The 14,039-nt window shown below is 46.7% G+C and overlaps 1 protein-coding gene across 3 annotated transcripts in view; it reads left to right on the forward strand.

The window, feature by feature from the left end:
- LOC115587179 (receptor-type tyrosine-protein phosphatase beta-like) overlaps positions 1 to 14,039 on the forward strand; it is a 45,303-nt gene that overhangs the window by 6,278 nt on the left and 24,986 nt on the right. For all 3 annotated transcript variants that reach the window (XM_030426842.1, XM_030426841.1, XM_030426843.1), the window contains exon 2: positions 6,874 to 7,275. In XM_030426842.1, the coding sequence (XP_030282702.1) occupies positions 6,874 to 7,275 (402 nt within the window). The remainder of the gene's footprint in view (positions 1 to 6,873; positions 7,276 to 14,039) is intronic.

The raw sequence follows: 14,039 nt of genomic DNA on the forward strand, positions 1-14,039 counted from the left end.
CGCGGTCCCTGATCTCCCTGACCAGCTCAAAATTAATGGAATTATGTAATGGTATTGCAGCTCCTCTTTTTTGACCATTTTTAAAGGTGCTGTAGAATGTCTTCTTATATCCAAACTTCTTTAATTTTTCATGTTCATTCTGAGAAAGGTGAGTCTCCTGTAGAAATATGATTTGGCTATTTTCCCTTCGCATTTTTGTCATCACTCTACTCCTCTTCACTGGGTTATTTAAACCATTCACATTCCAGGAGGCAACTTTAAGATTACTGTACCCCATAACAATAGTTCAACATGTGAGTGCTGGCAACAAAAACACATGAACTGCAACAGTAACAAACAATGTGAACAAGAACATTATGAACCAGTATTGTGTTGACTTCCAACCTCAGGTCTTACACTGCCCTGCCATCTTCAATAACGCATCCTCTGCTGGTGGAGAATCAGTCCTACAGGTGCAGGGGCTCCCTCTCTGCAGCGAGCAACGTCTTTCTTCTTCTTTCCTTTTTTTTCTCTTATTTATATACCGGGGATTAAGAGGAAAACATAAAAGTAGAATACAGGTGTATAAAAGTTGGCGAGAAGGGGTAAATAATTAAAAAAGGAGAGGGCGACAGAGTGGGACCTACAGTGTGTACATATATTCACTTGAGTGAGTCTATGTTACGAATTGCATCACCTGCATATTGTCCAGATTTTTATGTAGTATTTTCCTCCACAACTTTAACTGTGCGAGATCATGTAAACAATACCTCGTGGTGTCTGATAACACTTGTTGTCGGTGAAAATCTCGGAGCCTCTCCCAGACTCGTCCGGTGCGGTCTCCGTCCTTTTTGCTCCAGTGTGCGCCTCCGCGGAGCCTCTGCTCCCAGTCGGTGGTCGTGGTTTGTGGCGGCGGGTCCAAGGTGTAGCCTCTCCTCCTCATACCAGCGGATACCTCCGCTGCACTGTTGTAGATGCGGGGTCCGTTTTCCCAGTGAATCCTCATCTTGGCTGGGTACGGTGTCTGGAAGCGGACCTGTTTCTCCTTCAGGATTTTCTTTATGTCCCTATACTCTCTGAGTTTGTTATTCACCTCTGTGGGAAAGTCATGTGAGAAAGCGACCACCCTTCCCTCATAAGTGATCTTCTTCGCCCAGGCCAGTTTAAGTACTTTGTCTTTGGTATCATATCTCTGGAAATTGACCAGGATGGACCGTGAGACGGTTTCATCTTGGGGTTTAGGGCCAAGTGATCGGTGGGCTCACAGGATCTGCAGGTCCGAGTTTCTGTCGAGTGGCAGTTCCGTTTTCAGAAAGTTGTCGATAAAAGTTAACATTGAGCTTCCCTCTGCACCTTCTTTAATGCCATATATGCAGATATTGTTACTGCGAGATCTTCCCTCAAGGTCCGTGACTTTGGCTTGAAGCGGTCTCTGTTGTTTAAGCGAGTAAAGCAGAGCGTCCTTTAGCTCGGCGTTAGTGTCTCCTTTAGCTCGGCGTTAGTGTCTCCTTTAGCTCGGCGTTAGTGTCTCCTTTAGCTCGGCGTTAGTGTGTCCTTTAGCTCGGCGTTAGTGTCACCTTTAGCTCGGCGTTAGTGCCTCCTTTAGCTCGGCGTTAGTGTCTCCTTTAGCTCGGCGTTAGTGTCTCCTTTAGCTCGGCGTTAGTGTCTCCTTTAGCTCGGCGTTAGTGTCTCCTTTAGCTCGGCGTTAGTGTCACCTTTAGCTCGGCGTTAGTGCCTCCTTTAGCTCGGCGTTAGTGTCACCTTTAGCTCGGCGTTAGTGTGTCCTTTAGCTCGGCGTTAGTGTGTCCTTTAGCTCGGCGTTAGTGTCACCTTTAGCTCGGCGTTAGTGCCACCTTTAGCTCGGCGTTAGTGCCACCTTTAGCTCGGCGTTAGTGCCTCCTTTAGCTCGGCGTTAGTGTCACCTTTAGCTCGGCGTTAGTGTCTCCTTTAGCTCGGCGTTAGTGCCTCCTTTAGCTCGGCGTTAGTGCCTCCTTTAGCTCGGCGTTAGTGCCTCCTTTAGCTCGGCGTTAGTGCCTCCTTTAGCTCGGCGTTAGTGTCACCTTTAGCTCGGCGTTAGTGTCTCCTTTAGCTCGGCGTTAGTGCCTCCTTTAGCTCGGCGTTAGTGCCAACTTAGCTCGGCGTTAGTGCCTCCTTTAGCTCGGCGTTAGTGTCTCCTTTAGCTCGGCGTTAGTGTCTCCTTTAGCTCGGCGTTAGTGAGTCCTTTAGCTCGGCGTTAGTGTCTCCTTTAGCTCGGCGTTAGTGTCACCTTTAGTTCGGCGTTAGTGCCTCCTTTAGCTCGGCGTTAGTGTGTCCTTTAGCTCGGCGTTAGTGTCACCTTTAGCTCGGCGTTAGTGCCACCTTTAGCTCGGCGTTAGTGCCACCTTTAGCTCGGCGTTAGTGCCTCCTTTAGCTCGGCGTTAGTGTCACCTTTAGCTCGGCGTTAGTGTCTCCTTTAGCTCGGCGTTAGTGCCTCCTTTAGCTCGGCGTTAGTGCCTCCTTTAGCTCGGCGTTAGTGCCTCCTTTAGCTCGGCGTTAGTGCCTCCTTTAGCTCGGCGTTAGTGTCACCTTTAGCTCGGCGTTAGTGTCTCCTTTAGCTCGGCGTTAGTGCCTCCTTTAGCTCGGCGTTAGTGCCAACTTTAGCTCGGCGTTAGTGCCTCCTTTAGCTCGGCGTTAGTGTCTCCTTTAGCTCGGCGTTAGTGTCTCCTTTAGCTCGGCGTTAGTGAGTCCTTTAGCTCGGCGTTAGTGTCTCCTTTAGCTCGGCGTTAGTGTCACCTTTAGTTCGGCGTTAGTGCCTCCTTTAGCTCGGCGTTAGTGCCTCCTTTAGCTCGGCGTTAGTGCCTCCTTTAGCTCGGCGTTAGTGTCACCTTTAGCTCGGCGTTAGTGCCTCATTTAGCTCGGCGTTAGTGTCTCCTTTAGCTCGGCGTTAGTGTCACCTTTAGCTCGGCGTTAGTGTCACCTTTAGCTCGGCGTTAGTGCCTCCTTTAGCTCGGCGTTAGTGTCACCTTTAGCTCGGCGTTAGTGCCTCATTTAGCTCGGCGTTAGTGTCTCCTTTAGCTCGGCGTTAGTGTCACCTTTAGCTCGGCGTTAGTGTCACCTTTAGCTCGGCGTTAGTGTGTCCTTTAGCTCGGCGTTAGTGTCACCTTTAGCTCGGCGTTAGTGCCACCTTTAGCTCGGCGTTAGTGTCACCTTTAGCTCGGCGTTAGTGTCACCTTTAGCTCGGCGTTAGTGCCTCCTTTAGCTCGGCGTTAGTGTCACCTTTAGCTCGGCGTTAGTGTCTCCTTTAGCTCGGCGTTAGTGCCTCCTTTAGCTCGGCGTTAGTGTCACCTTTAGCTCGGCGTTAGTGCCTCCTTTAGCTCGGCGTTAGTGTCACCTTTAGCTCGGCGTTAGTGTCACCTTTAGCTCGGCGTTAGTGTCTCCTTTAGCTCGGCGTTAGTGCCTCCTTTAGCTCGGCGTTAGTGCCTCCTTTAGCTCGGCGTTAGTGTCACCTTTAGCTCGGCGTTAGTGTCTCCTTTAGCTCGGCGTTAGTGTCTCCTTTAGCTCGGCGTTAGTGTCACCTTTAGCTCGGCGTTAGTGAGTCCTTTAGCTCGGCGTTAGTGTCTCCTTTAGCTCGGCGTTAGTGTCACCTTTAGCTCGGCGTTAGTGCCTCCTTTAGCTCGGCGTTAGTGTCTCCTTTAGCTCGGCGTTAGTGTCACCTTTAGCTCGGCGTTAGTGAGTCCTTTAGCTCGGCGTTAGTGCCTCCTTTAGCTCGGCGTTAGTGTCACCTTTAGCTCAGCGTTAGTGTCTCCTTTAGCTCGGCGTTAGTGTCACCTTTAGCTCGGCGTTAGTGTGTCCTTTAGCTCGGCGTTAGTGTCACCTTTAGCTCGGCGTTAGTGTCACCTTTAGCTCGGCGTTAGTGTGTCCTTTAGCTCGGCGTTAGTGTCACCTTTAGCTCGGCGTTAGTGCCTCCTTTAGCTCGGCGTTAGTGCCTCCTTTAGCTCGGCGTTAGTGTGTCCTTTAGCTCGGCGTTAGTGCCTCCTTTAGCTCGGCGTTAGTGTCACCTTTAGCTCGGCGTTAGTGCCTCCTTTAGCTCGGCGTTAGTGTCACCTTTAGCTCGGCGTTAGTGTCACCTTTAGCTCGGCGTTAGTGCCTCCTTTAGCTCGGCGTTAGTGCCTCCTTTAGCTCGGCGTTAGTGTCACCTTTAGCTCGGCGTTAGTGTCTCCTTTAGCTCGGCGTTAGTGTCTCCTTTAGCTCGGCGTTAGTGAGTCCTTTAGCTCGGCGTTAGTGTCTCCTTTAGCTCGGCGTTAGTGTCACCTTTAGCTCGGCGTTAGTGCCTCCTTTAGCTCGGCGTTAGTGTCTCCTTTAGCTCGGCGTTAGTGTCACCTTTAGCTCGGCGTTAGTGAGTCCTTTAGCTCGGCGTTAGTGTCTCCTTTAGCTCGGCGTTAGTGTCACCTTTAGCTCGGCGTTAGTGTGTCCTTTAGCTCGGCGTTAGTGTCACCTTTAGCTCGGCGTTAGTGTCACCTTTAGCTCGGCGTTAGTGTGTCCTTTAGCTCGGCGTTAGTGTCACCTTTAGCTCGGCGTTAGTGCCTCCTTTAGCTCGGCGTTAGTGCCTCCTTTAGCTCGGCGTTAGTGTGTCCTTTAGCTCGGCGTTAGTGTCACCTTTAGCTCGGCGTTAGTGTCACCTTTAGCTCGGCGTTAGTGTCACCTTTAGCTCGGCGTTAGTGTCACCTTTAGTTCGGCGTTAGTGCCTCCTTTAGCTCGGCGTTAGTGTCACCTTTAGCTCGGCGTTAGTGTCACCTTTAGCTCGGCGTTAGTGTCTCCTTTAGCTCGGCGTTAGTGTCACCTTTAGCTCGGCGTTAGTGTCTCCTTTAGCTCGGCGTTAGTGCCTCCTTTAGCTCGGCGTTAGTGTCACATTTAGCTCGGCGTTAGTGTCACCTTTAGCTCGGCGTTAGTGCCTCCTTTAGCTCGGCGTTAGTGCCTCCTTTAGCTCGGCGTTAGTGTCACCTTTAGCTCGGCGTTAGTGTCACCTTTAGCTCGGCGTTAGTGTCACCTTTAGCTCGGCGTTAGTGTCACCTTTAGCTCGGCGTTAGTGTCTCCTTTAGCTCGGCGTTAGTGCCTCCTTTAGCTCGGCGTTAGTGTCTCCTTTAGCTCGGCGTTAGTGTCTCCTTTAGCTCGGCGTTAGTGTCTCCTTTAGCTCGGCGTTAGTGAGTCCTTTAGCTCGGCGTTAGTGTCTCCTTTAGCTCGGCGTTAGTGTCACCTTTAGCTCGGCGTTAGTGCCTCCTTTAGCTCGGCGTTAGTGTCTCCTTTAGCTCGGCGTTAGTGTCACCTTTAGCTCGGCGTTAGTGAGTCCTTTAGCTCGGCGTTAGTGTCTCCTTTAGCTCGGCGTTAGTGTCACCTTTAGCTCGGCGTTAGTGTGTCCTTTAGCTCGGCGTTAGTGTCACCTTTAGCTCGGCGTTAGTGTCACCTTTAGCTCGGCGTTAGTGTGTCCTTTAGCTCGGCGTTAGTGTCACCTTTAGCTCGGCGTTAGTGCCTCCTTTAGCTCGGCGTTAGTGCCTCCTTTAGCTCGGCGTTAGTGTGTCCTTTAGCTCGGCGTTAGTGTCACCTTTAGCTCGGCGTTAGTGTCACCTTTAGCTCGGCGTTAGTGTCACCTTTAGCTCGGCGTTAGTGTCACCTTTAGTTCGGCGTTAGTGCCTCCTTTAGCTCGGCGTTAGTGTCACCTTTAGCTCGGCGTTAGTGTCACCTTTAGCTCGGCGTTAGTGTCTCCTTTAGCTCGGCGTTAGTGTCACCTTTAGCTCGGCGTTAGTGTCTCCTTTAGCTCGGCGTTAGTGCCTCCTTTAGCTCGGCGTTAGTGTCACATTTAGCTCGGCGTTAGTGTCACCTTTAGCTCGGCGTTAGTGCCTCCTTTAGCTCGGCGTTAGTGTCTCCTTTAGCTCGGCGTTAGTGTCTCCTTTAGCTCGGCGTTAGTGTCTCCTTTAGCTCGGCGTTAGTGAGTCCTTTAGCTCGGCGTTAGTGTCTCCTTTAGCTCGGCGTTAGTGTCTCCTTTAGCTCGGCGTTAGTGTCACCTTTAGCTCGGCGTTAGTGTCACCTTTAGCTCTGCGTTAGTGTGTCCTTTAGCTCTGCGTTAGTGTCACCTTTAGCTCGGCGTTAGTGTCACCTTTAGCTCGGTGTAATGCTGCGTTCAGACCAAACGCGACAGACGCGAATACAATCGCTTGAGACGCTTGTATCGCGCCGCTTGACCATTTTGGACTATTCGCGTCATTCGCGTGGCGTTCAGACCGAACGCGATAGATTATATATTATATAAACATTATATATCCCGCCTGTTGACTGGACGCACCTTTGATTTTGAATCGTGCTAGCATAGCTTTAGCTTTCCACTGAATAAAGTGGACTAGATCAAATATACACGGAGACGCCTCATTGGCCGCTGGATCATACGTCATTGTAGCCGCCATGTTTGATCTGGCCACCATGTTGGACCGGGGTCCAGGTTAGGTCCAGTCCGGTGTGTGGGCTCCAGAATTTCAGGCTCAGCTGAACTGGAAGGTTGAACCTCAGTGTGTCAGGGTTAACGGTTCTGTTTGATATGATAATATATAAACATAATTATGATTTAATGTGGATCAAATGTTAAGAAAGTTAATGAAATGCTGAGAATATAAGAAAAGGCTGATACAGTACACAGTCATTATGATATTTAATATATATCATGATATAGAATAATGAATACAAAGACTTGTCAGAGGAGATGATGGGGATGCAAAACTCTAACCCTGACGTCATGACTGTGTCCTCATGAAGACGCCTTCAATGTTGGTCAATGTTGTTTTATCACTCAGAACATTTTTCAATCTCTGTCTGTGATGTCATCCTCTCTGTCTGTGATGTCATCCTCTCTGTCTCCTGTGTCCTCAGCTGGTTTCCTTGTCAAGTTGACTCCGCACAGGTTGTGTCTGTCAACACAAAGTCAGCTGGTTGTCCTGGGACACTGTGATGTCACTAACCCCGCCCAACAGTGGGCGTGGCTGGGTGGAACCAGGTTGCTCCACACTCAATCGTCCAGGTGTCTGTGGGCGGACTCCAGCCCCCGCCTGCCAGTCCACGCCCGCCTCGCCAAACTGAGCGCGTGCAAGAAGGCCCCGGCATGGAACTGCTACAACACAGAGGGAGCCCTCAGATTGGCTGAGACACACCTGTACCTGAGGAAACTGGGAACACGGCTGGTGATTGGAGAACACATGAAGATGTCAAAGTGGAGGAAGTACGACATCGACTCAGGAGGGAAGACACTGATGACATCACTGTGCACCGAAACAGGTAAGAGGAAACACACACACACACACACACACACACACACACACACACTTGTCTGAACACCTGGGACTGATGCACCTGTTGTCACACCCAACTGTGACATCACAGGGATGCCACAGTGATTAATGTGAGTTTAATTACCTGATGACTCCTCAGATAGCAAAACGTGATTGAATCAACATTGAGATATTGTCAGGCTGAAGACTGTGATCAACATTGATGTCAGATATTGAAATATACATTGAAAGTGCTCGCTGTGACCAACATTGAAATAACGTTGAATTTCCAATCAATTCTGACAATGAATCAACCTTTATTCAACTATGATATGATCAACATTGAAAGAATGTGGAATTTAATCAACAATGATTCAACTATATATATGCATTGCATTATACATTGAAACAAGGTTACTTTATTTTTTTTAAACATTTGTTTATTAAGAATTTTGATCATTTAAAAAACAAATAATACAAAACAACACAACAAGGCACATAATACAATATAACAGGAGACTTACAATTAGAAAAAATAAGTGTTGAATCTAGTTATGAATGTGAAAGTGCACAGGTTTGTCCTCATTCGTAGCAAACACAGAAAATGTTCATGTCACAGTGTATAGTGTGCTCCAGTCATTAGAATCATCTCGGCTAATTATATTGTTTAAAGGGAGAAAGCAGAATGAAATTAACTAATTAATTAATTAATTAAAATAAATAATAGTAAATAAAAATCAAATAAGTACATTTATTAAATCAAATTAAAATAAATAAATGAATAAAAATAAATCCCCCAAAAAAGGGGGGGAACTCAATCCATCTTATCATCCATCCAACCATCAACATCTACATTGTTATTCTCAAGGAAGTTATAGAACATATTTTCCAAAGCGTGTCAAGCCTGTTCTTTGTTGTGTAGCTTATCCTTTCTAAAGCTAAGTAAAAAGTCATAACCCTCAACCATTGTGATGTGGCAGAGAGTGTATCTGATTTCCATCGGCAAGCTATACATCGTTTGGCTTCTAGAAAACAGATATTCAGTAGAGACCTAACTTTTTTAAAGGTAGTGAAGTCCTGAGGATAGAGATTCAACAGGCACAATCAAGGACTAAGAGGAACTTCCTCACCTGTGATTTGGATAGCAAGGTCTAAAACTTTCCTCCAAAAAGAAAGAATCTGTGGACATTCCCACATACAATGAAATAAGGTACCTTTTTTCTCTTTGCATTTGAAGCAAGTATCAGATAAGACTGCTGGTTTCTGGCTCCCCATCTGACTCCACGTACACAGGATTTGGCCAGCAATTGACAGAATTTTAAATATAATTACAGCTGGTGGTGTATCTAGTTGGGAAACATGAGAGATTGTGAAAGGTGGTTCTCTATTCACACAGGGGTATACATTTGCACTTTCATAGTGCAGAGTTTCCTCGTATTCCTCAAGGATATCTTTCTCTATGTCCCTTACAGTTCTGATAACTCTACGTCTTTTTGCCCAATAAGAAGCCATCTTAGCTAGAGAGAGAGGTGGTGCTGCTATATTATATCACTTGTGTATTGCTTGCAGTGAATCCTCTAAAGTCCTCTTGTACCACAACCCTGGAAAAAGAGGGAAACTAAGAAAAATAAAAAATAATGCATAAACTAATAATAAAAATATATATATCAGCCAAATTATTTTATTACTCAGGCTCTTATAAAATATTTGAAAATATCTTAACTTAACAAGAAAGAGAAAAAGACAGAAAAACAATTTCCCTTATGTCCTTTCCAGTTCTGATGCTCAGCTGTACTCTAGCTACACTACAGGTAGCCCAGTTGAGGGACTTTTCAGTAAAGGCATGTTGTTTTCACCGTTTCCCAGGCTAAATCCCCCCACAACATGCCTCACTGTAGTAAAAATTTCCATATCCGCTCTACACCGGAACTACGACATGCAAACAAATTGATCCTAGTCTATATACACTAGCTGGCAATTAGCTCCATGCCGCTAGTTTTCTTAGTTCACCAATATAAATAAACAAACTGCTTCACCGGTGCGGGTTACAACACTGCTTATGTTATGATTAAAAACGCTAATAATGCTTTTATTTACACAGATAAATAAAATATGTTTTAATCGCGAAACTCGCTGGTGAAATAGTGGACATAATGTTAGCTAGCATACTAGCTAAAATTATTATATTATTTGTGCCCCGAGAAACTCGCTGCTCCACACCATTCAGGACTCAGCACCTCAGACTCGCAGCTCGCAGCGCTCAGAGAGCCACTCCCTCAACTGAGCAGTGTGCTGCTCCGCTGTTGTTTAGGTTATTTAAACTTAGTTTTTTCTACTTATGCACAGTTTCATACATTTTATTATAATTTTGCACTGTTGCACTGTTTCACACTGAATGTTAATTTATTGGCTGTTTGGGTTATTTGCATTTACTTAGAGAGAAAGAAAGAAAATGAAATGTTTGGGGTTAGGGTTAGGGTCTTTCTCACAATGATTTGGGGACTGGAGTGGTTTGGAACTTGTTTGTACACTCGATGGCGCACACTCTGGGTGACTGACTCAAGTGACTCAAGTGACTCGAAAACCCGATTCACTTTAGTGACTGACTCATACAAACTCGAGTCAGTAAAAGGAATCGAGTGGGGGGGACTTCTGGGTCACAGATTGAGTAAACGTGCTTTCCTCAAGCTCCTGCACAACTCTGCATATACATCGGTTTCAGAGCCTCACTTGCATATGCAATCGAACTGAACCAAACAATTAATGCACAGAGAACCCTTTTTCTCCAAAAAACACAGAAATGGCTGCGAAATCCAACAAAAAGAAGGACTCATCCGCCCTGGCCTCATCCAACCCTCGCCCCGGCCTTGGCCTCGCCCGCCCCGGGTTCCACCCAAGACATCATGGCTAACATGACGAGGGTCCTCGAGCGACATAAAGAAGCCCTCTCACTTGAATTCAAATCGGCTATTACACCGCTGGAACAGAAACTGGACTATGTTCAAGCCACGGTCACCGACCACGGACACCGTTTGACCTCACTCGAGGAGAATGCTAACCAATTCAGCGACCAAATGGGGATGCTACAGGCTAAGTGTGAGGCTATGGAAGAGAGCTACGCTAAGCTAAAGGCTAAAACCATCGATCTTGAGTCCCGTTGCCGCCACAATAATATAAGAATAGTCGGCCTACCGGAATCCATTGAAGGTACGCAGCCCACAACATTTTTCTCCAAGCTGCTGGTAGACATTATCGGTGAAGGGACCCTCCATGCACCCCTGGAGCTTGACCGTGCCCAAAGGGCCCTCACAGCAAAACCAGCCCCGGGGTCCAGGTCTAGTGCCCCGAGGTCATCGAGGTCATCATACAACGCACGGCGTACCGGGAGGTGATGTCAAAGCTGTACCAACAAGGCCTGAAGCCATCACTATTGTACCCAGCTAGGCTATGGATCACAACTAAAGACGGGAGGAAAAAGATGTTCACATCGGTGGAGGATGCCGAGGCTTTCATGACACGCAGCGATGATGCACTACACTCACCAGCCGGGGAAAGGCGGTAACTCACTCAGGGTGGCCGATGCTAGAGCAAAGCTGTTATCTTCTTTGAGTAACGTTATATTAGCATGACAAGCTAATGTTTACAACGAATGTTGCTTTCGCTTTCTCCGTTCACACCTAGTAGGCCTTTTTATAGCACTTTGAATGCATAATACAATCTATACATGGGTGCCACGTTTTCTCTGGACTGTCTTTACAATGATGCCTCTGTACGTTCGGCTGTCCTGTAGTTTGTCAACTACTTTTTTTTTGCAACAAGCTACGTTGATAACATTTCCACATGGCTACTACGGGGGACTGTAGCATACTGTTGCATAGAAACAGCGGCATGTGACTGTGAGCTCAGTCACCATACACTGCACTTGGCTAGGGCTCCTCACAACTCCAGAAAGACTTAAAGGGATATTCCGGTGTAAGTTTAATCCATGGTCTAACACACCGTGAAACTGTGTTAGACTCCCTCTCGAGAGATCAAGTTAGCAGACCGCTAATCTACAGAGTTTTATCAACCTCAGAAACGACCGCACGACAACAATACACTGCAGTAAATGGATCCAAATATAAACCGCCACCAAAAAGCCACAAATAATGCTCAGAACAGCACCAAACTTCAGCAACAGTACAAATAGGGTCTCAGCACATAGTCCAGGGCATCTAACCTCCGCTAGCTTAGCTAGGGACGCTATTGTGAAGCTAAAAACAGATTTCAACTCTCCTCCATCAGCTTCCGGGTCGGGGAAGTCCCGACGCGGCGATTACCGAGTGCGGTTAGAAATGCTCAATTCCGTTCTTTTCCCTGTCCGCTCTCGATAATAACTGTTATAAACTGGCAGGTAAGACACATATGAACTTTGATTGCTTTTCCATGGAGTCATAATCATACATTTTCATCCATGAGCCGCGGAACTCTACTGCACTCGGTAATCGACTCGTCGGGACTTCCCGTCAACAGGAAGCTGCTGCAGAAGAGTGGTAAATTTAGTCAGCTTTTCAGTAGAAATCCAGCTAAGCTAGTGGAGTTTTAATTAGGGGTGGTGAAAAAAATCGATTATTGATTAATTGCGATTATAATAATGACAATTATGAGTCGATTATTCAATTTCCAAAAATCTATTTAAAAAAAATCAATATCCTCCCGAAATTCACATATCTATTCCAGTGCATCCCAATATTTATTCCCAATTTATTTTTTCTGTCACTCAATTCGATCATTTCTTCATATATGGCAGGGTAAGAGGCCTAGACTTAACAAAACCCTGCTTCAAAGGCCCAAAAAAGATGGAGGTATGGGGCTCCCTGACTTCCACCACTACTACTGGGCCGCTAACATTCGCTGCATGGCCTTCTGGACCCTCTTGGAACTCAATTCATGCAAAGATGTCTCCCTCGAGGCACTCTTGGGTTTTTCCCTCGATGGCCCTTCCCCAAAACCTTTAGACAATCCGGTGGTGCGCCACACCTTTAAGATACGGGCCCAGTTTCAGAAGTTCTTTGACCTAAGACGCCTTTCCCTCCTGAGCCCAACTGCCTCTAACCACCTCTTCATTCCCTCGTGCTCTGACCCAACTTTTAAGACATGGCACGGCAATGGTATCAAACATTTTGCAGACCTGTTTGTGGATGGATACTTTGCCTCCTTCAATCAATTGTCTGTGAAATACAACCTACCAAAAACCCCCTTTTTTCGATATTTACAGGTTAGACAGTACATTCGCTCCCACCTACCTAGCTTTCCCTCAAAACCAGACATCAACCCGATAGATACCTTTCTTTCTTTTGACCCGTTTTCTAAAGGTTTAATGTCTAAATTCAGCCTGGGAACAGGATCTGGGACGCTTGTCTGATGACCAGTGGGACTCTATATTATGAGCAATACACAAAACGTCACTCTGTGCAAGACACTGTCTGCTTCAGTTCAAAATTGTCCACCGTGCTCACATGTCTAAGACCAAGCTGTCTAGTTTTTACCCTAGCTTAAGTCCAATCTGTGACAAATGCAAAACCAATGATGGTACTCTCTTTCACATGTATTGGCTCTGCCTCAAAATACAGATATTCTGGAACAATATTTTCAATACCTTATCTAAAATATTGGGCAGCGATTTTGTCCCTAGCCCCACACTAGCTCTATTTGGCATTGTTGCTAGTAATGACCCAAAGTTGGCACTTACTGAGCAACATATGGTCGCTTTTGCCTCACTTCTGTCCAGACGCGCAATTCTGCTTAGGTGGAGGGATGCTGCCTCGCCCATGCTGAGCCAATGGCTTCAAGACATAATGGCCTGTCTCAAGTTGGAGATGCTGCGCTTCTCTATCGGTGGCTCAGAGAAAAAGTTCAATAAAGCTAGGGATCCTTTTTTATTACATTTTCATAATACCCAAACAACATGAACTTGAAATGCGCTCAATTTTGGCCCTTGACATAAGCATTCAGCCTGACTCCCGGGATGAGGCTACACTGTAAAATAATCATAATCTAAATTAAAAGGTTACGAGTAACCCATCACTGGTCAGCTGACTTCAGGGTGCAAAGCATGGAAAATCAAGCTAGCAAAGAGGCTAATGTAAGTGCGGAGCTAAAGCAGAGATACTGGCGGCAATACACAGCTTGAAGTCTGAGTTCTCAACCAGACTTGATAGGATCCTGCAAGTCGTTGAAGAAAACAGAAAAGAACTGGCGGAGTGCACCGAAAGGAGGACGAACACGCCGAACTGCAAGAAACGGATAAAGCACTAAAGAAAAGAAACAAAGTTCTGGAGGATAAAGTTGTCGATATGGAAATGAGATGGCGCCTGAATAACCTGAGGCTGGTGAACTTGCCCGAGGGGGCCGAGCGCCCGGACCCTTGCTGGTTACCGGAGCTGCTGAACTTGGTTCCCCTGCGGCGCCCGATAGTGATGGAGAGAGCGCACCGGGTCGGGCTGAGAAGATACAACGAAAGGCCAAGAACATTGATAGTGAGATTCCTGAACTACAAGCAGAAGATAGAAGTGATAAAAGTAGCTGAGGCAAAGAGAGACACCCTCTACAAAAAACAACAGGTGCGCTTTTAAAATGACCTCACCACAGAAGTGCACAAACAGTGGAGACAGTATGACTCAGTGCGTCAGCAGCTGTGGAGCCTGGGCCTCAGACACGGCATCAAACCCCCCGCCAAACTGGTGATAACTTATAGGGAACAAACACGCACATTTAACACTCCGACTGAGG

The sequence above is a fragment of the Sparus aurata genome, chromosome 8, assembly GCF_900880675.1.
Source record: "Sparus aurata chromosome 8, fSpaAur1.1, whole genome shotgun sequence".
Classification (NCBI taxonomy): domain Eukaryota; kingdom Metazoa; phylum Chordata; class Actinopteri; order Spariformes; family Sparidae; genus Sparus; species Sparus aurata.